General features: G+C 41.3%; 1 protein-coding gene across 1 annotated transcript; it reads left to right on the plus strand.

The window, feature by feature from the left end:
• The first annotated feature begins 20,990 nt into the window (after positions 1 to 20,990).
• LOC147437814 (putative pectinesterase/pectinesterase inhibitor 34) lies at positions 20,991 to 22,053 on the plus strand. Its single transcript, XM_086486006.1, has one exon. The coding sequence runs from the start codon at positions 21,181 to 21,183 to the stop codon at positions 21,862 to 21,864; it is 684 nt and encodes a 227-aa protein (XP_086342132.1). The 5' UTR covers positions 20,991 to 21,180; the 3' UTR covers positions 21,865 to 22,053.
• Positions 22,054 to 24,577: the final 2,524 nt, after the last annotated feature.

Below are 24,577 nucleotides of genomic sequence, written 5' to 3' on the forward strand. Positions count from 1 at the left end.
CAATGTTATTTAGGTTTTAAAATATTAAATGAATCTTTTTATTTCACCTTTCATTTCACATATTCACTCTCACTCTATCTACTTGTAACGTTGGTATTATATTCGTTTCATTATGAGATTCCTCTAGATTTCATTTCTCCCAAGCTTTTCAACCTTCGAATTCGGAACACACTCTCTCTCTCTCTCTCTCTCTCTCTCTCTCTCTCTCTCTCAAAGGTATACTCAAGATTCAAACACGCACGACCTGCTGAAGACAAGGAAAGTGTCTCTCCTAGCCAACCCACCACTCTAGTTTTGCTACAACGAAAAGTCGCACACACATAGAAAAAAATTCCAAATGCCCGCACAACAGCTAGCTCATCTGTCCTTAACTCCCCTATCGTGATTGCGCCCTCTGCATGTTCGTCTGTCCCTCAGAGCTCTACCTCGATTCTCATAACCTTGCTTTGTGTGTCAGTCATCCGTTTCATCGCTTGGCATAAATTGAGATTCTATTTTTTAACAGAATTAAAGCCAGCTAGTATCCCGTACTCACATGGCTTGCCTTCTCTAGCATTCTATTCTTTTAAAAGGCTAAAGTGAAGATTCACCTTGTATAATTCTAGTAAATTACACACACACACACACACACACACACACACACACACACACACACACACACACACAAGCATACTAGTCATAAGTGTTTTTTTAAAGAAAAACTCCCCCCCCCCCCCCCCCCCCCCCCCCCATGGTTGCATAATAAAGACATACTGGAACTTGACCCCCGCTTAGACCAGAACGTGAAGTATTATCATTACAAGGGGTAGGCCGCCCCTGTCCACTCTCGATCATCTTCCCCAGGCTATGGCGCCTACAGGCTCGCGCAGATTGAGGGCGGCCGATTGCATTCAAAACTGAGGGCTATGGGAGCGTGCATGACATCCTTTATAAACAAAGGTGAGGGCACACTCTGGCCCTCACTTAGCCCTGGAGTAGGTTTTTTTCTGCTCATTTTTTTTGTTGCTATCTGATCTTGATAAAATGAAGCTTGCAGCTCAAGAGACTTAGGTACCTTACTACAAAGCTTCAGTGTTTTAATGTTGTTGCAGTACCTTGCAAAGTAAAAAAGACGTTGTCTGTACTGTGTATATGTCCTAGACTTGAAGAGACAAACTCTTTTGCCTAGCATTTGAGCAAAATAAGGAAGCTTTTTGAAACACTTGCAGGTAATTTAAGTGTCGGTTCTGAGAAAAACTACTGCATAATCATAACATGGGCATTAGTGTTGGCCTTGGCACTGATTGTGCATAAAAAGCTAATGTCTTTTTATCTTGATTGAGTGTACCAATGAGGATAAACACCTAAGGAAATGGTGTTAGCTATACAAATGGCCATTTTTTGGTTTGTTTCTTTCGTTGTGTTTCGTGGTAAGATACCGGAGCATGGGTTTTTGTAGTAAGGCACCTGGTTATGGATTTTGGCATGGTTGACTTCATTTAGGAGCCTATTAATATAAACACGACTAACTGGTTTCTTTCAAACTGCCGGGCCGGGGCATGATTAGCATGTGCCCTAAGGCCACGTATGCATAGATTGGGGCTGCGCTATTGTCAAGCACATGCCCGGACTGTCTCTTGCTACTGGGTGTTATACTGGCTCTTTCTCGAGTAGTAGGTTTGTAGCTACTGTTTGTTTATGGCGCTGCATGTTGTACGCTACTGGCTGTAACACTGGCCGTTGTGTGCATACTAGTTGATTGGGGCTCTATTGTTAACCATTGCAGGACGTTAATTTACAATTTTTAAAACAATATGACATATTGCATGGTGTGCAGGACTGAAAGTTGTGTGTTAAAAACAATCTATGTTAGCTTGGTGTGATAAATTGTTGGGCCTAAATATAGCTTGGCACTTGTAATTTCATATAAAAACAAATGGTTGGAGTGTTACTCACTACGTCTAGTACCTCTGGTTGATAAACAAGTAAGGTATCTTACTCAATCAAGGGCCGGACATTGTCGTTCTTTAAAAAGTTGATAATGACTTGTGCATATCTTGGTATTTTGAAGGTAAGTATATGGCTGGTATTTTCAGCTTTGTCATAGCTTCCAAGCTATGAATTAAAAATGGGATTCCATATTAATAAGAGGTAGTCTTGCTACCCTACTAACTGGCTATGCTAGTGGTTTTAGCTGATACCGTCTCTTGCCAAAAAATAGGAATCAAATGATTATGCATCTTATACGGAAAAGGTCGGACATGACCTATCTTTGTCTAAAGGGAGACCAATGATACCATGGGATTACTAAGTCTGAAGGTAACTATATGGTTGCTATTTTTTTGGGCTTAAGCATAGCTACTGAGCTATGGATCTTGAAATGCTTGGACTCTTGATGGACTTCACCACTTGCATTAAAAGTTAAAATGTACCACTCACTTTTTTTATAAAAAAAAGACTACTAAAAAACCTAGCTTGTCTAAAGTAATTAAATCTTAAAAGATGGACATGGATAACAACTGATATGGTCCATTGATACCTGTAAAACACATCCAAGGCTAACTGAATTGTTGTCTTGTTTGGATGGATACAGGTAAGGACTCTATCTTATTCTGGAGGACCTTATTGCAATGAAATACTCACTGAGGAACGGGGAAGTTCTTTTACTAATCCTAGTGAAAGAGGATGTCATTCCTAAAATCATTGTACCTAAATAATTTTGATACCGAGTTATTTTTGTACAAATCAGTTCATTATTCCTTGGCCAGCTGTCTTTTGAATGTAGAAATTCAATCATGTCTTATTAGTTAAGATTTAAACACGTACACACACATCCTATACATAAGGTTTCTTCTTTTCGGAGGAAACCGGGATGCTGGCCTAGGAAATTATTTTAGGAATGGAGCTCTAAATTGGATCCACATTCTGTAAATCCTTCATTTGTAGACTGGTGTTAGGTGGCCCCTTTTAGACTCTTTTTCTGGTTCCCTACTCATGGCTACCATAGTCTCTGACTTTGCCGGTTGAAGGTTTGCAGGACCAAGTATACTTAACAATATAGACAATCTGCTATTTTTTATGTCACCTCTGCTCAAGGACTGCTCACGTTATAGAATGATAGCTCGCATGAGTACTAATCACAACCCTGAGAAATCATGCAAGTATTCTTGATCAGATTAAGCTTTACCTTAAAGAACATACACCAAAGAATGCCTTGGCTACTAGATCTAGACCTTTCCTTGCTAGGAAAGCCAAATTATGTATTACATACTATGGCAAGAAAAAGTAAACCTGACCTCACTGTTTTTCTTGACTCTTGCTTTATCTCAAGGATTGGAACTTACCTCGGAGCCCCTCTTTGTGGCCTCCTCTCTTGTCCTCACATGTATTAGCAATTTGGATGCTTCACAGCCTATTTATGATTTAGCTCTTGTCTCGGATAAAAAACTATCTGTCTTGCATATGTTATCATTTAATGACTGGGTAAAATTTTGGGCTACATTGGACAAAGACCCCCTAGAAGGTGTTAATTTGCTATCCCAATATATTGCCCAACTTCTTGTCCTTGCTTCACAATACCAGCAAGAGCTTGCACTGTTCTCCTCATCTGGAGCCGAGCTGTCAAACTTCCTTAGAAAACTCTGTGGGCTTAACCCCTCGTTTGTCTGCACCCCAAATACCCCCTCCATCCCTCCACTGGTGGCATTTTCTGTCGAGATAGTGCAGCACTAGAAGAAGTGAAAGAATTTCAAAATAATCTTTGCTCACTCAATGATGTTAACCTTCTTGAGATGGTATTGAAGCGGTCCGGGGCGGGCAACAAGAAGAGCAACCTCTACACACCCTTCAAGGCTCCCGTGCTGCTCAATGGGGCTGGGGTACAACACAACACAAACCAAAACAACAAACCCCCAACCAAATCCCAACTACACAAGGGGCACCACCTAGTTTAAGAGCAAACTAGGATGCAAAAGAGGAGAATCGTTAGAGCAACCCACAAACAAGCAAGGAATTTACACTAACCCTAACACCAATGGAACACTCTCACACACTAAAACACGAGAGAGAGAGAGAGAGAGAGAGAGAGAGAGAGAGAGAGAGAGAGAGAGAGAGAGAGAGAGAGAGAGAGAGAGAGAGAGAGAGATGGTGCTCGGGCTGCTTTGAAGTGTATCGTTAATAATCAAGCAAACATAAATATATATATGTAAGAAAGAGAGAGAAGGGGGAAGGGGGTGCTTGTTGCACTAATGCCTTCTTACAAATCTGTCATGACCAATCAAAGTGAGATTAGTATTTGTTCAACACAGCCTGAGTAAATTACACCACAACACATCACAAGAAAAAAACCACCCCAATCACTGTCTTAAGGCCAGGGGAGTCCTCTCCACCCTGTCGCCCTCTTACAACATGTGGGATTTATGGCTAAATTGATAACAATACTCGGAGACAAGCTATCAAGAACTTAAATAAAACAACAAGACACTTACACATCATTATTGTCCATGATTTCACGTTGGAAGGGAGACAAGGTATCCATGCTTAGTCCAAATTCACCCTCCTTGATTCAGCAAATGTTGGGCTTACTCTAGTAGGAGAAATGATAGATTTCCTACTCTCAATTGAATGATCACTCTCTCTTACAATGGCATAGAGTTCCCTTGCTAATCACCCCTAATACAACGCATACATATGCCTAATGCCAATGACATTCCACTCAAGAGCTCCTTCTCAAGAGGTTGAGCTTGGCTTCTCAAGCTATAACAAAGTGCTCTTTCTTCTCCTCCTTTTTGTGCTAGCTACACCCTCCTTTTATAGCAATTTTGAAGGCTAGGGTTACTCCTCTAACCATGGTTGGGTTAGATTTTCAGCAATTTATCTAATTTATTTTGCTTGGAATTATCAAGAAGTTGGTGGGGAAAGAGAGAGGAGAGAAATGGAGGTGATAGGACTTTTCATAGTGGGTTAGTGTTAGTAGAGTTAATATTAATTTACAAATGGAATTGGATATTTACAATGGGAGTATCCATGTAGGATACAAATAAGGAAGAAAAACTCTTAAGAGGTAAGAAAAGGTGGATTTCTTACAAGGTTGATGCTCCAAGTGTCTTGAGTAGGGCCAATTTTGACGCTTGTTGACGGTCCACTAGCTTTGACGATACATTTTTTCTCCACTCTTGACCTTCTTTGAGAGACAAGGTAATTGAAGCTGAGTAATCAACCACCATGATGCTGTCTTTTAAGAGAAGAGGTTGAATTTTGTGGTTTTTTTGATAGATATGGGTAATTTGGAGGAGGAAAAATGAGACTAGGTGGTCAATTTTGGAATGGAATTGTGTGTGGGAGGTATGAGTTCACCATGGTTTCTCTTATTCTTCAAGGTTGAGGAGAAGGTGAGTAGGGTGCAGAGAGGAGTGGTGAGAGAGGTGGGGATGATGAGTGGAGAAGTGTGTGTGAAAGAGGAAAATGATAAAGTGAAAGAGAGAGTGTGGCTGCATAGCATGGGAAAACTGGGGTCCACTAATAAAATCATAGCTCACAGATCGTAGCTCAAAAAAATATGAAAAAATTTGAGGCAAAAGTTCAGCCCACGAGCTACAACTTTTGTTTGTATCACCTTTTCAAAATCGGAGAGCAAGTGAAATTTAAAAATTCAGCAAAACCGATCGTTTTTTTCCACTGCACAAGGTCCTTGTGGGGTCCTTCTTTGGATGATTCTTTTGAATACCTCCAAGAGTGAGCCCTCCATAGTGCATGTATGCATGCCACCTACCCTTGACCTTATTTGGTAGGTCTATAATTGAAGATATTGTTGAGATCATGATATAAGTGAATAGTACAACTAAGAAAATCAAATATTGAGGGGTCTAAAAAATATGTACATGTCAAATATAAATAATATAAGTGGAAAAAATATAAAGGGGTCAAAAGAAACCTCTCTCATTATGAGGCTACCATAAAAAGATAAATATTTTTGGTGTTCTAATTTTTTAGAAAAAAAACATAATAGATGTAGGAAGGGAAAAATCACAATAGTGAAAAAATATACACATAAATAAAACTAGTTTTTTTGGATTTTTGTTGGGGTGGAGTTACACCAAATATAAGAGAAGCTTACATGAAAATATTTCTTTATGGAATAAAGAGTATGAAAAATGGTAAGAAAAATTGTGGTAATGGTGAGGCAATGTACAGAGCATAAATAACACACACCTAGGTAGAAATATTTAAATAAATACCAAAATAATTATAAAAAAATCTTTTATTTAGGCCCTATATACAAAGAAATATTTACATACGCATGGGCCATAATATACTTATATTTTTTGTATTTTTTATTTTTTTGGCTCAACTAGCCCAATGACTAGCTAATTGAGGGTTTTTTATTTCAGTAAGGAGATATGGGAAAAGTCCCCTAACTCACACGCACCTATATACAGTGAAAGGGTGAGGGTAACCACAGTGTTTGAGTGATTTGATAGGGTGAGATAACTCACTATGGCAATTACAGAGAGCCAAAAAAACGGCTATCAGTACCAAAAATCTCTAATGTTTTCCTTGTCTTACCAATAAGACAAATAGAAATTGAATCTCTCGGAGTTGACCATCAACTATGGGTTCTACCAAACAAAGCCTTCCTGGCTCCTATTCTTAGTGAAACCTGGGTATACTTAGCCAACCTTCCAGCCTCAATCGTGGAAGACTGTAAACTCAAAATTCTTAAAGGTGGGCAGTTCTTGGACAAGGGAAAACTGATTAAAGCCCCCTTTAACCTTCATCTCATCGACCACTCCAAATGCCCCTCAAATGCTGGATTGTACATACGTACTAAAGGGAGCATGGAATTTGCAAAAAGTAATCCAGATTTCTACATAGAGTCCATCTGGAATATCTTCCGCCCCTATGTGAAATGTGCCTGCAGATTTCTTGACCCCAAAGCTACCTGTGAATCTAGCATCATGTGGTCTGATCATGCAATATGGTGTATCCTCAACCATTTGGATATGCTATTCCTAGAGAAACCAGTCGATTTTCACCTATTCTCTCATCTGCTCATGGCTAGGTGGACAGGCTAAGCAGATCGCGATTGCACAAATTGCCTTTAATATCTTCCGTGGTCTTATGCATGATATTATGAAAGAGTTTAAAGCTGATGAGCCCGGTATATACCTCACCAGATATGCTAACTTTAGAGGAGTCAAGTTTATCACTAATCTACTTAAACCTTGTATTGAAGATGATGATTCTCCTGCTCTGAAAAGAGCTAACTCTTTGGCTACTCCCAACTCTTTCACCTCGTTTTTTACACCTAGCTCCTCGTCGAATCGAGGAAAAACTCATAGCTTTACAAGAGGGAGAGGCAGGTTCCCTACAATCAGAAACTTCCCTGAAATCTAACCCATGAATATATTGCAGGTCTCTACAAACCCGTGTGGAAGAAAAGTTCTCAGCAAAGAAGATTCAAATTGTGGTGCTATCTACATACACTGTCTGTTTCACAATATTCTTCTCAATTGGATCTTACCAAAAAGTCTTTTTTGTGAGTGCTTTGACCTATTTTTTGGGAATCATAAACTGCTTGACAATATTCTCATAGGATGGAAATACCATCATCCTATTAAAGAATTAGTGTTAAATAATGACTTTCTTAGACAAGAAAAAATTCCTTACTGTAAATGCATTCTATTTGCCTCATTCTGTAGGGATTTTGAAGGATTTGGTAACCATGTTTGTACTCAGGACCTCAGCATTATCGATAATGTCACAATATGTAAGTTACTAGCAAAAGGGCTCAATCACATACCTAATTATCCAAAAAACCCGTACCTTGCCCTATCAACTTTACTAAGCTGCCTCACTGACCTTGTCAGTGCTCTCCAACTAGAGATGACAGTCCTACCGGACTTAAAGGAATTAGTGAAGGAATGCTTCCTTCATAAAATTTCTCTACTTCCTAGGAAGTGACTTTCTTCTGATGGTTCTTGGCTTACACCTTAACTAGCTTTTGATTTTGAACTAATCTCAGATAAATGGCTTGTGGTCGGGCTTGAAAAAAGCTCCAACTATCCTACTATTATGTGCAAATACCTTTCTTGGAAAGCAGCTCGGGATCCAGTATCAGGGAAAGAATTCTGTCATACTAACAAAATGCCGCAAGAAATCTCTGACAAAATCTCTAAACATTTAGGACAGCTTAGTTACTCTATTAGTAACACCAGGTTACCAGTACTATTTCCTACATATAAATTCCACAAACATAAATTCAGATGGATATCTGATATTGCCTCTAACTGTGTCTTCACAGATATCACCAAAGATATTACTCTTTGCCTTGATATTATTCTCACAGAATTTGAGCTCATTTGTGCAGAGAAACAGAGAATCTGCAAGGATTTCCTAAAAATCTATTATAATCCCTTTTGGTTAACAAAAACCGCAATAGAAGTCACACTTAACCTTCCTCAACATATATTCCACTTCTTTACAGTTGATAGATATTACACAATGCTACGAAAACATTCCACTTAGTGGAGATCTCGGCCTTAAGACTGTTTTAGCTAAGGTTATTAATTTAGCCTTTACCAATGCTAAAAGAAGAAAGTATCGTTTTATCTCCCTATCCAAGAAACCTTGATGGATTCAAGCATACCACTCCATACACCCTCTACACTTCAATGAAACAAAACTCTGCTCCTATATTTTTTGGCTGTTGAATAACTGCACTATTATTGCAGGTGGCTGCTGGTTTAACCAATGCCTTGGCATCCCTATGGGCTTCTCATTCTCACCACTTATGTGTAATATTTACCTGGCTTTTATCGAATACAAATGGTGCCTTAAGAACATGAAAACTAACCATAAAATACTTCCATCATTCAATCATACTTTTAGATATATGGATGACCTGCTTAGCATTAACAACAGAATGTTCTCCAAAGAGATTGATCTAATCTACCCCCACTCCCTAAAAATTGAGCCTACTTCCCTCCCAAATATTTCGACTGTTCTTGGGGACTTTTACAAATCAACCCAATTTCTGAACCTTTCAATATCTCTTCACTCCCCATCTACAGGTGAATATGACCTTAGATTTATATGGAGAAAGGATCTTCTTAAGCTTCCTCACATAGAATTCATTAAAAGAAATAGCAATAGGCCATACAAAGCCTCAATTTGCTCCTGTATTGGCCTTATTTACTTAATTTTCTACTCTTCATCTACCCCCTCTTTTGCCTCGGAAGAGATATCGGTACTAGTTAAAAAATACTGCCAGAACGGATTAAACCATAATCAGATCCGAAACACCATAATACAAGCTCTCAGTCGGTATAACTGGCCTGGACTATTGTTTCAGAAAGAGAGTCTCATCTCTCTCATAAGCTAGTAGGCCCATACACAATGGGTCTACTACCGACCCATTGTGTGTGGTGTCTGGGTTAGGGTGGACACACACACACACACACACACACACACACACACACACACACACACACACACACACACTAGTATACTAGTCATAAGTGTTTTTTTAAAGAAAAACTCCCCTCCCCCCCCAATGGTTGCATAATAAAACATACTGGGACTTGGTCCCCGCTTAAACCAGAGCATGAAGTATTATCATTACAAGGGGTAGGCGGCCCCTATCCACTCTCGATCACCTTCCCCAGGCTATGGCGCCTACAGGCTCGCGCAGATTGAGGGCGGCCGATTGCATTCAAAACTGAGGGCTATGGGAGCGTGCATGACATCCTTTATAAACAAAGGTGAGGGCATACTCTGGCCCTCACTTAGCCCTGGAGTAGGTTTTTTTCTGCTCCATTTTTTCTGTTGTCTGATCTTGATAAAATGGAGCTTGCAGCTCAAGAGACTCAGGTACCTTACTACAAAGCTTCAGTGTTTTAATGTTGTTGCAGTACCTTGCAAAGTAAAAAAAGATGTCGTCTGTACTCTATATATGTCCTAGACTTGAAGAGACAAACTCTTTTGCCTAGCATTTGATCAAAATAAGGAAGCTTTTTGAAACACTTGCAGGTAATTTAAGTGTCAATTCTGAGCAAAAACGATGCATAATCATAACATGGGCATTAATGTTGGCCTTGGGACTGATTGTGCATAAAAAGCTACTGTCTTTTTATCTTGATTGACTATACCAAGAGGATAAACACCTGAGGGAATGGTGTTAGCTATACAAATGGCCATTTTTTGGTTTGTTTCTACTGCTGTGTTTCGTGGTAAGATACCTGACCATGGGTTTTTTGGTTATGGGTTTTTGTGGTAAGGCACCTGGTTATGGATTTTGGCATGGTTGACTTCATTTAGGAGCCTGTTGATATAAACATGACGGATAACTGGTTTCTTTCAAACTTTCGGGATGGGGCATGATTGGCATGTGCCCTAAGGCCCCATATGCATACATTGGGGCTGAGCTACTGTCAAGCACATGCCCGGACTGTCTCTTGCTACTGGGTGTTATACTGGCTCTTTCTCGAGCAGTTGCAGGTTTGTAGCTACTGTTGGTTTATGGCACTGCATGTTGTGCGCTACTGGATGTAACACTGGCGGTTGTGTGCATACTAGTTGATTGGGGCTCTATTGTTAACCATTGCAGGACGTTAATTTACAATTTTTAAAACAATATGACATATTGCATGGCGTGCAGGGCTGGAAGTTGTGTGTTAAAAACAATTTATGTTAGCTTGGCGTGATAAACTGCTGGGCCTAAATATAGCTTGGCACTTGTAAGTTAATATAAAAACAAATGGTTGGAGTGTTACTCACTGTATCTAGTACCTGGGTCTATAAACAAGTGTCTTACTCAGTCAAGGGCCGGACATTGTCATTCTTTAAAAAGTTGATAATGACTTGTGGGTATCTTGGCATTTTGAAGGTAAGTATATGGCTGGTATTTTCAGCTTTGGCATAGCTTCCAAGCTATGAATTAAAAATGGGATTCCATATTAATAAGAGGGAGTCTTGCTACCCTGCTAAACTTTCTATGCTAGTGGTTTCAACTGATATCGTCTCTTGCAAAAAAATAGAAATCAAATGATTATGCATCTTATACAGAGAAGGTCGGACATGACCTGTCTTTGTCTAAAGGGATACCAATGATACCATGGGATTACTAAGTCTAAAGGTAAGTATATGGTTGCTATTTTTTTGGGCTTAATCATAGCTACCGAGCTATGGATCTTGGAATGCTTGGACTCTTGATGGACTTCACCACTCACATTAAAAAGTAAAATGTACCACTCACTTTTTTAATAAAAAAAAGACTACTAAAAAACCTAGCTTGTCTAAAGTAATTCAATCTTATAAGATGGACATGGATAACAACTGATATGGTCCATTGATACCTGTAAATTGCTGTCTTGTTTGGATGGATGTAGGTAAGGACTCTATCGTATCTTGGAGGGTTTTCTTTTCTTTGGCAAGCAACCTTAGTGTAATGAAATACTCACTGAGGAACGGGGAAGTTCTTTGACTAAACTATTTCTTCTTTTGAAGTGCTAAAGCCATTGAGTGGTTGCTTTCCCGTGGACGTAGCCCACATTGGGTGAACCACGTATATCGTGTGTACTCTCTCTCTCTCTCTCTCTCTACTCTATAATCTCTTGTGTGTGAAATCTATCTCTCTCCATTAAGTAATCTACTCAAATATCTATTTAGCTACGTCTTATTTCTTAACAACTGGTATCAGAGCAAGGTTTGCTCGTAGCTAAATTATTTCAAGGAAAGGATTCCTTGAATTGAGTAGGGATATGGCGGAGGAAGGGAAGCTCAAGATTGAGAAGTTCAACGGCAAAAACTACCAACATTGGAAGATGCAGATTGAAGACTATCTCTACCAGAAGGACCTCTATTTGCCACTAGGCGGTCTTGCGAAGAAGCCCACAACAATGGCAGATGAAGCATGGATTGTCCTTGATCGAAAGGCACTGGGAACAATCCGGTTAAGCTTGGCGTCAACGGTGGCCTTCAATGTTTCGGAGATGAAGACCACGGAGGACTTGATGAAGTCACTTGACGACTTCTATGAGAAACCATCGGCATCCAATAAGGTATTTCTTATGAAGCGCTTGTTCAATCTAAAGATGGCAGAGAATGGTTCAGTTGCAGAACACCTAAATGAATTTAACACAAACATAAGTCAACTTCGATAAGTGAAAATCAATTTCGATGACGAAGTGCAAGCTCTCCTTATACTATCATCTCTACCGGATAGTTGGGACAGCCTTGTGATGGCTATAAGTAATTCTATCTCTGGTACAAATACTCTTAAGTTTGATGATGTTGTGGGTATTCTCATAAGCAAGGAAATGCGAAGGAGAAGCACAGGAGAATCATCAAGTGCTGCACTATCAATGGAAACAAGAGGAAGGCCTAAGGAGAGGTTCAAAAACCAAAAGGGTCGTGATCGCTCAAGGAGGAGCAAGTCACACACAAAGTCAGTTCTTGAATGTTGGAACTGCGGCAAGAAGGGCCACGTCAAGAAGGATTGCTAGTCTAAGAAGAAGAAGGAGACAAAGTCTCAAGACAACAAGCCAACATCGGAGGCCAATGTGGCAGGTAAAGTAGAGCAAGATGCTCTAATTCTCTCATTAGACAATGTGTCTAATTCCTGGATAGTAGATTCCGGGGTTTCATTCCATGCGACACCACACAAGCAACATTTCCAAGACTACACCAAAGGTAATTTTGGGTATGTATACTTGGGAGATGATGAAGCTTGTGAGATTGTCGGCAAAGGTACAGTTTCTATCAAAACTACTAACGGAAATGAATGGAAGCTTAAAGATGTTAGGCATGTTCCTTCTCTTCGCAAAAATTTAATCTCTACAGGAAAATTGGACGATGAAGGTCACAACATTGCATTCGGAAACAAACGGTGAAGATCTCAAAGGGATCTTTGGTGGTTGCCAAGGGAGAAAAGGTTGGTACACTTTACTTGTGTATTGTTAGCACGCAACCTTCAGCTTGTGCAGCAACTACAGAAGTTGACAGTGCGGTGTGGCACTACCGACTTGGGCATATGAGTGCCAAAGGAATGCAAATCCTTCAAACAAAGAAGCTTCTACCAGGTTTGAAAGAAGTGGACTTAGAGTTTTGTGATGATTGTGTTTATGGTAAACAAAAGAGGGTAAAATTTCAAAAATCAGGAAATGAAGAAAAAATAAAAAACTTGAGTTGGTTCATTCTGATGTTTGGGGTCCTGCAAGTACACCATCACTTGGTGGCTCATTGTACTATGTAACATTCATAGACGATGCGACTAGAAAAACATGGGTTTATGTCATGAAGAATAAATCCGATGTATTTTCCATATTTCAAAGGTGGAAAGCCTTTGTGGAGAATGAAACGGGTACCAAAGTTAAATGCCTCAGATCCGACAATGGAGGCGAATATTGCAGGCAAGCTTTTGAAATCTTTTGTGCTAGCAATGGCATTCGGAGGCAAAGGAAAACCCCAAGGACACCTCAACAAAATGGTATTTCAGAAAGGATGAACAGGACAATCATGGAGAGAGCACAAAGCATGCGGCTACATGCAAGCCTACCGCTTGAGCTTTGGGCGGAAGCTGTAAGTACGTCTATGTACTTAATCAGTCGGTCACTCTCAACGGCATTGGATGGGGGAGTTCTAAAAGAGGCATGGACAGGTAAACCGGTGAATTATGCATTTCTCAAAGTGTTTGGTTGTGAGGCTTTCATGCACATAGATAGAAGCCTAAGATCAAAGCTAGATGCAAAGTCTAAAAAGTGTTTCTTCATTGGCTATGGAGAAGGTGACTTTGGGTATTGCTTATGGAATCCTGAAGATGGTAAAATCTTAAGGAGTAGGGATGTAATTTTTAACGAACAAAATATGTACAAAGATTACGTGGAAAGAAATCAAACAAAAGAAACAGGTGATGAGTACATGGAGCTTGAGGATGGGGAAGACTCAAGGACTGCAAACGGTGACAATGTGCAACAACGTCAACCAAATGAGGAGCCTCAACCTATTCCCCGAAGATCTAAAAGAGCAAGTAGACCTCCAGAAAGGTTTGTTCCTTCCTTCAACCATCTCTTGATCTCAGATTCTGTAGAGCCGGAATCATACGAAGAAGCTATGCAACATGAATCCAAAGAAGAATGGACAAAGAGCATGCAAGTAGAGATGGACTCACTACATCGCAACCAAACATGGGAATTGGTTGAGTTGCCTAAAGGTAAGCGGGAACTTCAAAACAAATGGGTGTACAAGGTGAAGGAAGAAGAAGGTGGGAAGAAAAGGTACAATTCTAGGCTTGTGGTAAAAGGGTTTTCTTAAAAGAAAGGTATTGACTTCAATGAAATATTTTCTCCTGTTGTAAAAATGAACTCAATAGGCTTGTCTTAAGCCTTGTGGATGCTCATGATCTAAATCTCAAGCAAATGGATGTAAATACGGCATTCCCTCACGGTGACTTAGAGGAGGAAATATACATGCTTCAACCAAAGGGGTATGAAGTAAAAGGTAAGGAGAAAATGGTTTGCAGATTAAAGAAGAGCTTGTATGGTTTAAAGCAAGCATCTAGACAATGGTACTTGAAGTTTGATCGATGGATGTTGGATCATGGATTCACAAGATGCAACTCGGATCACTACGTCTACACGAAGAATTTGGGAGATGGGAAATTCATCATCCTAATGTTGTATGTGGATGACATGCTGATTGCAAGTGCTAACATGCAGGACATCAAAGACCTAAAAGAGGAGCTGTCTAAATCTTTTCCAATGAAAGATTTAGGTGCTGCAAAGAGGATACTTGGTATGAAAATATCAAGGGACAGGACAAAGAAGACAATAAAGCTATCTCAAGAAGGTACTAGAAAGGTTTGCAATGCAAAATGCAAAACCAGTTTCTACACCTTTGGCTGTTCATTTTAAACTAACGAAGGATATGTGTCCAAAGACAGAAGAGGAGATAGCCTATATGTCTAAAGTTCCATATGCTGCAGCGGTAGGTTCTCTAATGTATGCTATGGTTTGGACAAGGCCAGACATTGCACATGCAGTGGGAGTTGTGAGTAGGTTCATGGACAACCCAAGTAAAGAGCATTGGCAAGCTGTGAAGTGGATACTTAGGTATCTAAAAGGGACAACAACAAATTCTTTGTATTTTGGAGGAACTGATATTTTTCTAGAAGGGTATGCTGATGCAAATATGGCAGGTGACAAAGATACTCGAAGGAGCACTACTGGCCATGTTTTCACTGTTGGAGGCACAACAGTAAGCTGGGCTTCAAAGCTGCAGAAAGTGGTTTCACTTTCTACCACGGATGCAGAGTATGTAGCAATGAGGGAGGCAAGCAAAGAAATTATGTGGCTTCACAGATTCTTAGAAGAGCTTGGATTCAAACAAGACAATTGTGTCTTGTACAGTGATAGCCAAAGCGCTATCCATCTTGCGAAGAACTCAGCCTTTCATTCAAGGACAAGGCACATTGAGGTGAGATATCACTTCATACACACTCTTTTGGAAGAGGGACAGCTAAAGCTAGGAAAGGTGCATACAAGTGAAAATCCTGCAGACATGTTTACAAAGGTGGTCAACAAGGAGAAGTTGAGCTTTTGCTCATCTTCAATCGGCATTCAAGGATAAGAATCCAGAATGAAAAGCAGTCACAGGTTTGGTTTGGGGATCAGTCTCCAAGTGGGAGATTGTTAAGTATGGAGCCTGATTTACCCTTGTAATTTTATGTGGTAAAAGCGCACATTTGTAAGGCTCCATTATGAGGAGAAGCCATCGTGCGTGAAGGAAAATCACTCACCGGAAACCAAAATTTTCACGGACAAGAATTAGGGGCAACTTTAGAGGCCTCGGGGGCGGAGGCCCCCGATACTTTTTTTTTCGCCGGAATATTATGGCCGGACGGCGGCCGGAAAGTGGTCGGAAAACAACCGGTCGGTTGGCCGGTGGCCGGTAGTCAATGGCCGATGGCCGGTGGTCGAAAGTCAATGGCCGGTGGCCGGTGGCTGGAAGTCAATGGCTGGTGGCCGAATTCAAAAGCAGACTTGTCTTCTCAAGGGCAGCCACACATGGGCGGATTGGAGGGTCCGATTTGGACTTATTCGCACAAGGGCTGCTACACATGGCTGTCTCTCATAAGAGAGGGCAGCCCTTTTGGCCTATAAAAGGAGGCCATTTCTACACACATTTCATAGTGTGAAGTTGATGCAACAAGGTGAGTGTGAGGTGGTGAGAGTGAAGCAAGGCGGGAGCTCTATTAAGGGTTTAATCCCTTTGTAAACTACTTCTTCTTTTGAAGTGCTAAAGCCATTGAGTGGCTGCTTTCCCGTGGACGTAGCCCACATTGGGTGAACCATGTATATCGTGTGTACTCTCTCTCTCTCTCTCTCTCTCTCTCTACTCTATAATCTCTTGTGTGTGAAATCTATCTCTCTCCATTAAGTAATCTACTCAAATATCTATTTAGCTACGCCTTATTTCTTAACATTTTGGGCCTTGTTTTATTCAAATCTTCAAAATATTTATTCAAATCTTAAAATCAAGGACACTTCAGTGTCCTATATTGGTACAAGCTTATTTAACAAAATGGATCCATATGAAGCTCTTAAATGAAGGACTCTTTTACCAACTATAATATCAAAGAAAATTTCAATCACCCAGATTACCCATGTCTTTTCATGCGATTTTCACGAGCTGCCTATTTTAGGAGGGAAAGAGTGAAGGAAGGGCACATGGCAGTGACAATTGCATAGATGGAAGACAATTGGAGGGCGCATGAGGCAAGGTCAAGAGGCAACAACCACGTGAGTTGGTGATGTGGAGGAGGCAGATGGCATGAGCACAGGTGCAACAAAGGACCTGAGGGGTGGCAGAGCCACGTGTTGGGGCAAGCCAACAAAGGTTATCAAAAATATGTATGCCTTTATGCTTCTCCTATAAAGCATACCTTAACATGCCAAAAATACTCTTTCAAGGAATAAAGACTAATAGTAAAGCCCTCCCATGTATTGCATATAAATGTTAAAGAATTTAAAATGGCCTACCTCCATAAGAAAGAAAATTCATGTTACCGTGGGGCGGGTCTACATTTTGGTCCATGTTTCACCCAGCTTGTGAGGGTTGCAGAGTTGGGGGACCCCCCCCCCCCCCCCCCAACCCCGCCAAATTTTTGCTTGCAGAGACAGGCCATCCTCCCTCCTTTTTCCCAAGAGGTGTAGGTGGCCTGGTTGTCTTGTGGATTTCTAAATGGGTGGGGTCTTTGTGGCACGATTGGGCTTGGCTTCCCCTCAAACCTTGGAAGTTTTATGGTCTGGATCAGGGCTGATGGTTTTCTCTTTTGACTTTGGAAATGAAGATTGTGTTTCTTCTCCGGCTTTGGCTTCATCCGATGTGTGGTGTATCTGATCCCATCGATGGTTATTGTTACTAGTTGATTGGGCATGGCTTGCCTTGTGTGAGGAGGTGAGCTATGGTGGTTCCCAACTAATCCTTAGTAGGTTAGGATCTATGTTTGTATCGATTAAGTTCTTCCATGTAAAAAGCCCAATTATACGCATTGGTATTGTTGATGATTATGTATGGTATTTTGGTATTTGTTTTGGTGGATAGTTCTGATGTTGTTGCACCCATGGCTCATCTGAGCATGGGTTTTTATGCATTTTTTGTTATGATTTAATAGTAAATCACTCACTCATTTTGGGTGAGTTTGGAAGAAAAATAAAGAAATCAACTTCATGCTAATAAATAAAGAGTAGTATTTCAAAGGGCGTGTCAATGTGTGTGTGTGTGTGTGTGTGTGTGTGTGTGTGTGTGTGTGTATGAGAGAGAGAGAGAGAGAGATGAGTGTAAAAGAAAAGACAACACTCAACTTGGTCTTGAAGGAGGGATTCAAGGGTTGAAAATCCAGAATGGCAAACAACTGCTTATCGAGATGTTTGCAGATGACTCGTTGCTCTTCCTCCAAGTAAATGGCATGGGTGCAATATTAGACAAGCCTTGGAGATTGTCCAAGTATTTGCTACAGCTTTGGGTTCTCAATGCAACATAAAAAAATCAAAACTTTTCTCTTTGTTGGAAGAGGATAACTTTGATTGCGTAGGATGGACTGAAGAGGTTGTGAAGAGAGGGAACATCTTTTGTCACCTAGGGTGCCTATTGGGGAAGGAATTACTCACAATACTACGCTTGTTTGGGTCCAAGAAAAATAAAAAGAAAATGAAAAAATGGGAATTCATCTTGATTCCCGTTCATTGTAGAGCTATGATAATTCATCCCTTTTTTATTGTGTGTATAAACTTCATATCACCTTTCTTGCAATTGTCCCACAAACATTGGAATTCCTTCTTGAAACGAATCAAGGAGTTTTTGTGGAGAAATAAAATGATTGCTGGTAAGCCGTGGAAATGGGGTAAATGGGCGTCTTTCGCTAAACCAAAAGCTTAGGGAGGGCTTGGTAATCTTGACCCCATCACTCATGACTTGGAATTGTGCGCGAAATTCTTCTACACCCTCGCCATTGTAGATGAGAGCTGGGATGTCATGGCAAGGGAAATGGTTATGGAAGCCCACATGAGTTTCAAAGGTGGTTTTAGGTCAAACCTCAATATACAAAACAAACTACTCCCCCCGTCTGGTGTGAAGATACAATTAGGTGGATTTACTAGGAAGTTTATAGAGAAATGTAGCAAAGCTGTAGATACACTCAAGTCGAAGGAAGAGATTAGATATTGGAAAGGCACAGCTAGGCATTGGTCTTCGTGGGGCCCCATAGTGGAAGGCTTGGGCCTTAATAACAATTGGATTGAAGTTGCTAGGAAGCTTAACAACAAGGGCTTTGACACCTTGGATTCTCTTTGGAATCATCAAAGAGGGAACTGACAATCCTTGGATCGACTGAAGCTTTGCATCAATCTCTCACTCCAAGAAGAGGTTCCCCTCAAAATATTAATAAGGAAAAATCTCAATCCTAATCCTTCCTCCCTGCTCCACACCGCTTGATTGGAAAGCTTGGAAGTGGCCTGGAGAAAGGCTTTTATGCTTGCCTAGGACTAAAAATATCTATAAAAAGCTATGCTATATGGAGGAGTGGTTCAAACACCTCAAAAGGATCTGGTATAGAAAGTGGACTTCATGCAAATGGAGTCAAGTAGTTGGCAACATTTGGAAGGCCAAATGTGAAGAGAGAGACAAAGTCTTCCTTTGGAGAATACTATTTGGGCTCATCCCAATCGGAGAAAAAGCCAAAGCTAGAGGTTTAGCAGAAGGTACCTGTGTCAGATGCAAGCACCAGATTGAGACCCTCACGCACCTCTTCTGGGGATGTCCAGAAATTAGAGTCTTCATGGGCACAATTTGTAGGAAGGTCTACAAATAGTTGGGAACTCCCTTCTTTAGACATGACATTGATATGGCATCTAGACACATTGACAATTCGGATCTTTTGACTGACATATGCATAGTAAGAGCCATTGTTTTAAGCGCTATATGGTAGTCCAAAAATGCATTACTTTTTCAGAAGAAGTGTGATCCTCTTGACATAAATGTTGCTCTGGAATCATGTTTGTGGAAGTTACATTGTATTTGGAACTTGAACTGCAAGCGACACAAGTAAGATTATTTGGGGGGCTTGCCAATGTATTCTTTTTTGGGATAACCCTATGCAAAGGATATGCCAAAGCTCTTTGTAACCTTCTGTGATTAATGCAAAACCAACTCAACTTGGCAATTTAAAAAAAAAGATTTATTAAAAACATAAGCACTTAAAACCATCTTTTACTTAACTCCAAAGTTAAGAAAACCTAACCAGACATTAATACCTTTTCCATTAGCAAGCCAAAAAAGAAGGGAAAAATGTATAGTAAAGTCCCCACCTTACAAATCGAGTATGGGAAAGCTTAAGTAAGAGTGCTGAGCCACTAAGTTTTAGACTAATTAGAGGTGAGTTTGAGGAGGCTAATACGTTGCTTGGACATTGTTGTCCAATGTGCCTTGCACACATGATATAAGTCGTGGGAGGATGGTAGCACACTTGCATGATTTCCTAGAGCATTGTGTCCAAGGTGTCATGAATCGTAGCTAGATTAGGAGATAACCATTGTTAGGAAATCATTGTTGGTGCTTGCTCTTTTTAGGTTTTTTCTTTCACCTAACAAGGAGAAACACTATTTCTAAAGTACTCTCATTTAAAAAATAAAGCTTACAGGCAAGGGGATGCTCATAGTTGTGAGTTACGACCCCCCTCCTTTGACCACTATGTCCAATTATGCTAGCAAAGGTTATCGCATTCCTTGTGGAGACATGCATGCAAGGTGTCTCTAATTTCCCTTGAATTTTTGTCCACTAGTTACTCCCCCTCCCCTTTGTGTGAGGGATAGCTAAGCTTGTTTGGCAATGCTCCATTATTGAAAGCCACGCGGTCTTCAATAATGACCTCAGGTGATGGGGGAGATAAGCTTGCATGATTCTCGAAAAGTTGGGATAGTGGGGAACAGTGAGGGTCGATTGTTCCCCATTGCAATGACTGAGAGAGGTGAATGTCTTAGAGAACCTACCCATAGCTTGAAAGACGCCTCTTTCACCGAGGGCCCTGGCTAGATGGGGGAGAGTAGCTTGCATGAATCTCGTCAGGGTTGGATGGTAGGGAACAATGTTGGTCCAATTGTTCCCCACTATGATGACCGAGAGAGGTGAATCCCTTAGAGCACCTATCTATAGCTTGAAAGACACCTCTTTCATGGAGGGCCCTCTAAAATAAGAGGGCAAGTCAATGAAGGTAACAACTGCCCACAATTTAAGTAGTAATTAGCAACCTTTGATAGGCTATTGTGGAGGCAATTTCTCTTTTAAAGTGTGCTTAGACTTTCGTGTGTTGGGGGGTTGGCCGGTGTTGTAATGCGGCCACATGATGATGTCCATTGTTGTAAAGTGCCTAGCGCCGAAGGCGTGGAAGCTTATGTTCAACATAGCCATCATGGGAGTTCGCATTGCTTTAGCGTCAAAGTTTGGGGTCACGAGCGCACTCTTGGGATGGGAGGCGGCCCGCTGATGTCGGTTCGTTCCACTTCTAAGCCACGGGTGACGGGCGGGCAGGCAGTAGGTCACCATATTTTTTAAGCCTGTGCTGGCTGGTAAAAATGGGCTGTGCGTGACTCTCTCTCTCTCTCTCTCTCTCTCTCTCTCTCTCTCTCTCTGCGCTGACATTCGCTGAGAATGGCGCCCTATTTACTGCAGGCGATTGTCTGCTCCCTGTTGGCCCGCTGTGTTCTGCATAGTGCAGCGCTTGCAGACCCCCCCATTGCCACGCCTGCGCCTCCCCAGTCTCTCACCACCCTCTGCAATACCACCACCTACCCCTCCCTGTGCCTATCCACGCTTTCCTCCTTCCCCTCATCCCAGCCGTCCGCCCTCCTCCAGAATCTAACGGCCTACGTCGTTTCCTCTGCCCTGCTCGACGTCAACCACAGCTACTCCCTCGGCGAGGGCCTCGCCCACGTGGTCGACGTGGCCAGCGATAACAGCTCCACCCTGCAAGACTGCCTGGAGCTGATGGACGACTCCCGCGATGGGCTGCAGCGGTCCATCGAGAGGCTTTCACACCTGGACGGGGCAGCGCCACCGGCCACGCTGAGCGCGCAGGTGATGGACGTGCGCGTGTGGCTGAGCGCGTCGCTGACGGATTTGGATACGTGCTGGGAGGAGCTCGCGGACCCCAGTGCCGCCCAACTGAGGGATCGTTTACAGGAGGCGGGTCAGCAGAATTTGGAACCTCTACTGTCGATTGCGCTATCGCTGGCTCAGACACTCCAGCAACCAGGCGGCGCTTCCACATACTACGCCCTCCCTGGACGCCGCCGCCGCCGCCGCGCCTGCCCCCCAGCAGCTCCCCCCATCTAATAATTTATTCTTTTGTACTATTTAGCAACCCCCCACCCTGTACATTGCCCCGCCCATGTTACCTACATTACCTGCACTTCTTGCTTTACAGGAATGTAAAGGGATAGAATGTATACGCTACAGCCCCATTGTTTTGTCTTGTCAACTGCCGTTATAATGAAGCCTTTCTCTTCGAAAAGCAAACTTTTACTTTGTCTCCTGCATTGAATTGAGATTGTGCTTTATTACGTTCACATAAGTACTTCATTTACCATGTCCCCTTTTTTTTTTTCTAAGCTTTTCTTCAATTAGTTTTACACGATTGTGCCCACTCACCTATACGATTGTGCCCACTCACCTATACCGACATGTCTCAAGGGTTTGAACCATAAAGGGCGGGCTTAAAGCCCTTACCTTTACCACTAGGCCAACTTCCTTTCGACATCATTTACGATGTCGTAATGCCATCTGGCATTCATGAATAATTAAAAGAAAAAGGTATACTTGACCGCTTCCATCATGCACCGCTTCTCTCTCTCTCTCTCTCTCTCTCTCTCTCTCTCTCTCTCTCACACACACACACACACACACACACACACACACACACACACACACACGGGGGGGGGGGATGTGTGTGTGTTTCCAATAGTGTTAGGATTTGAAGGGCTACAGATTCTTTCAAAAGAGAGGCACGTTGGAAGTAATATCCTTTCGTATGGAAGGGCATATTTTTATTTTTCCCTTCCAATGACAAAATATCAAATTTTCTTTGCTACACATTTGTTGAATAATATAAGAAGGCATTGTGTTTGGTGAGCTATGTGAGTAGAGTTTCTATTTATATGAGTGTGTAATGTGTCCTCCAAATGACTAGGGGTGATAGGCATGGCAATGTGAGTGAGCAAAGAAGCTAGAGCAATAGCAAGTAAGACAGACAAAGAGGAGGAGAGAGAGTGCATTGCTAGCTAACTTTTCAGCTTGCCAATAGAAAATTCATAGCAGTAATCCATATGTCAAGTACATCTCACTCAACAAATGTATAATCATGATATAGTATTGCATGCAAAGGAGCACTGTCAGATGATAGGTCACATAAAGGGCTTTTAGTTCATGATCAGTTTACCACATTGTAGAATGGGAATTTGCATTTCTTTACTATATATGCTTAATCTAATGTAAACCTTTTTATATATGAACTAACAAAGTTTCACACTACCACATGGGTGATCTTAAGTTGTTAGGGATTCTTTTTTAATGTGTGTTTATAAAAATTCAAAATTGATAAAAATTATACATTTGCAATCTACTCTCAAAGCGTTGATTGATCTACTTTCAAAGCGTTGTTCACTCAGAGATTACAAGGGGGTTTAAAATCAACAACCATGAGATTACATTATTAGTTTGAGGAATGCCAAGAGAACACCTTAAAATAGTAATCCATGCTCTATAAAGTCAAAAACTTAAGAACTAAAGATGCTTATCTAAATATGAGGTGCACATTACAAAGATGACACTTGTTGCTTAGAGAATAACTTCATGTCTTCACAATCCTACAAAAAAGTTCGATCACTACATATACCAACGGCAAAAGTACTTGTTGCTTAAACGAGAATCAACAAATAAAGGAGGCCTTTTGTAACTCCCTCCATTCACCCTCCATTCATAATTCCATCGAAAGTCACACCATTTTGTATATCTTTTCATATTTCAGAGTGCTCTATTTATTGTCAATAAGTCCCATCACAATATGACACATTCTCTTGGAGTGTTCTCATTGCGAGATATGCCCAATAGGGGCAAGGCTAGGAAGCTCTAGGCTATTTTCAGAGGATACGACGAAGTGTGGGAATCTCTCTAGACCTCTGCAATTACCTACGATTGAATTTTGAAGGCAATATGTAGCACTACGCAAGACACTGATACGTGCAAAATAATTCACGATGATATTATCAGCGAGGGACTGTTGAAAGAAAGTGTTGTGCTCGGCAAGACCTTGATTAAAATTTATGCAAAATGTGATGCACTTCGAAAAGCACAGAGTGTGCTTGAGGAGCTACTTGTCCGGGATGTTGTCTCTTGGACTTCATTGATTGCAAGATACATAGAACATGGGCAAGGTCAGGAAGCTCTGAGATGTTTTTAGTAGATGCAAAAAGAGGGCATCTCTCCAAATGCAATCACTTATGCTTACATCTGGAAGGTGTGTGGCACCACTCAAGATGTTGATAGGGGAAAAATAATTCATGATGATATTGCTAGTCAGGGGTTGCTAGAAGAAAATGTAGATGAAATTACCTACGCTTTCATCTTGAAGGCATATGGCACTATGCAAGACATGGATATGGATGAAGAATTCATGATCATATTGTTAGTCATAGGTTGTTGAAAGAAAACATCGTGCTCAGGAAATGCCTGGGTTTGAATGTATGCTAAATGTACCCTCTCCTTTTCCTTGCGGGTAGTTTCGTGCAATGAGTGCATTCGAGGGAACCACATCCAGAATCGGAAGCTCACCAAACATGTGCTCCACTTGTGAAATTGCTCCACATTTTGCATGCATTTCCAAGCACAAAATTTGTCCCTAGCAAGCCCCTGCTGATGATCAAAGAATGTAATTCTTTGCCCTTATCAATTGCTCCAGTTCCACCACAGGCTTTAAAGGTGCAAGCAAATGTTAATGCACTGGGAGCAACAACCTCACCTTGCATTTGCATGAGGAATTGGAGAGCTTCTT

Source organism: Adiantum capillus-veneris, chromosome 17 (genome assembly GCF_014529385.1).
Source record: "Adiantum capillus-veneris isolate H3 chromosome 17, ASM1452938v2, whole genome shotgun sequence".
NCBI lineage: Eukaryota > Viridiplantae > Streptophyta > Polypodiopsida > Polypodiales > Pteridaceae > Adiantum > Adiantum capillus-veneris.

What these genes read in the sequence shown, in the direction of transcription:
- LOC147437814 (XM_086486006.1), top strand. Translation starts at nt 21,181, where the DNA reads ATGGCGCCCTATTTACTGCAGGCGATTGTCTGCTCCCTGTTGGCCCGC.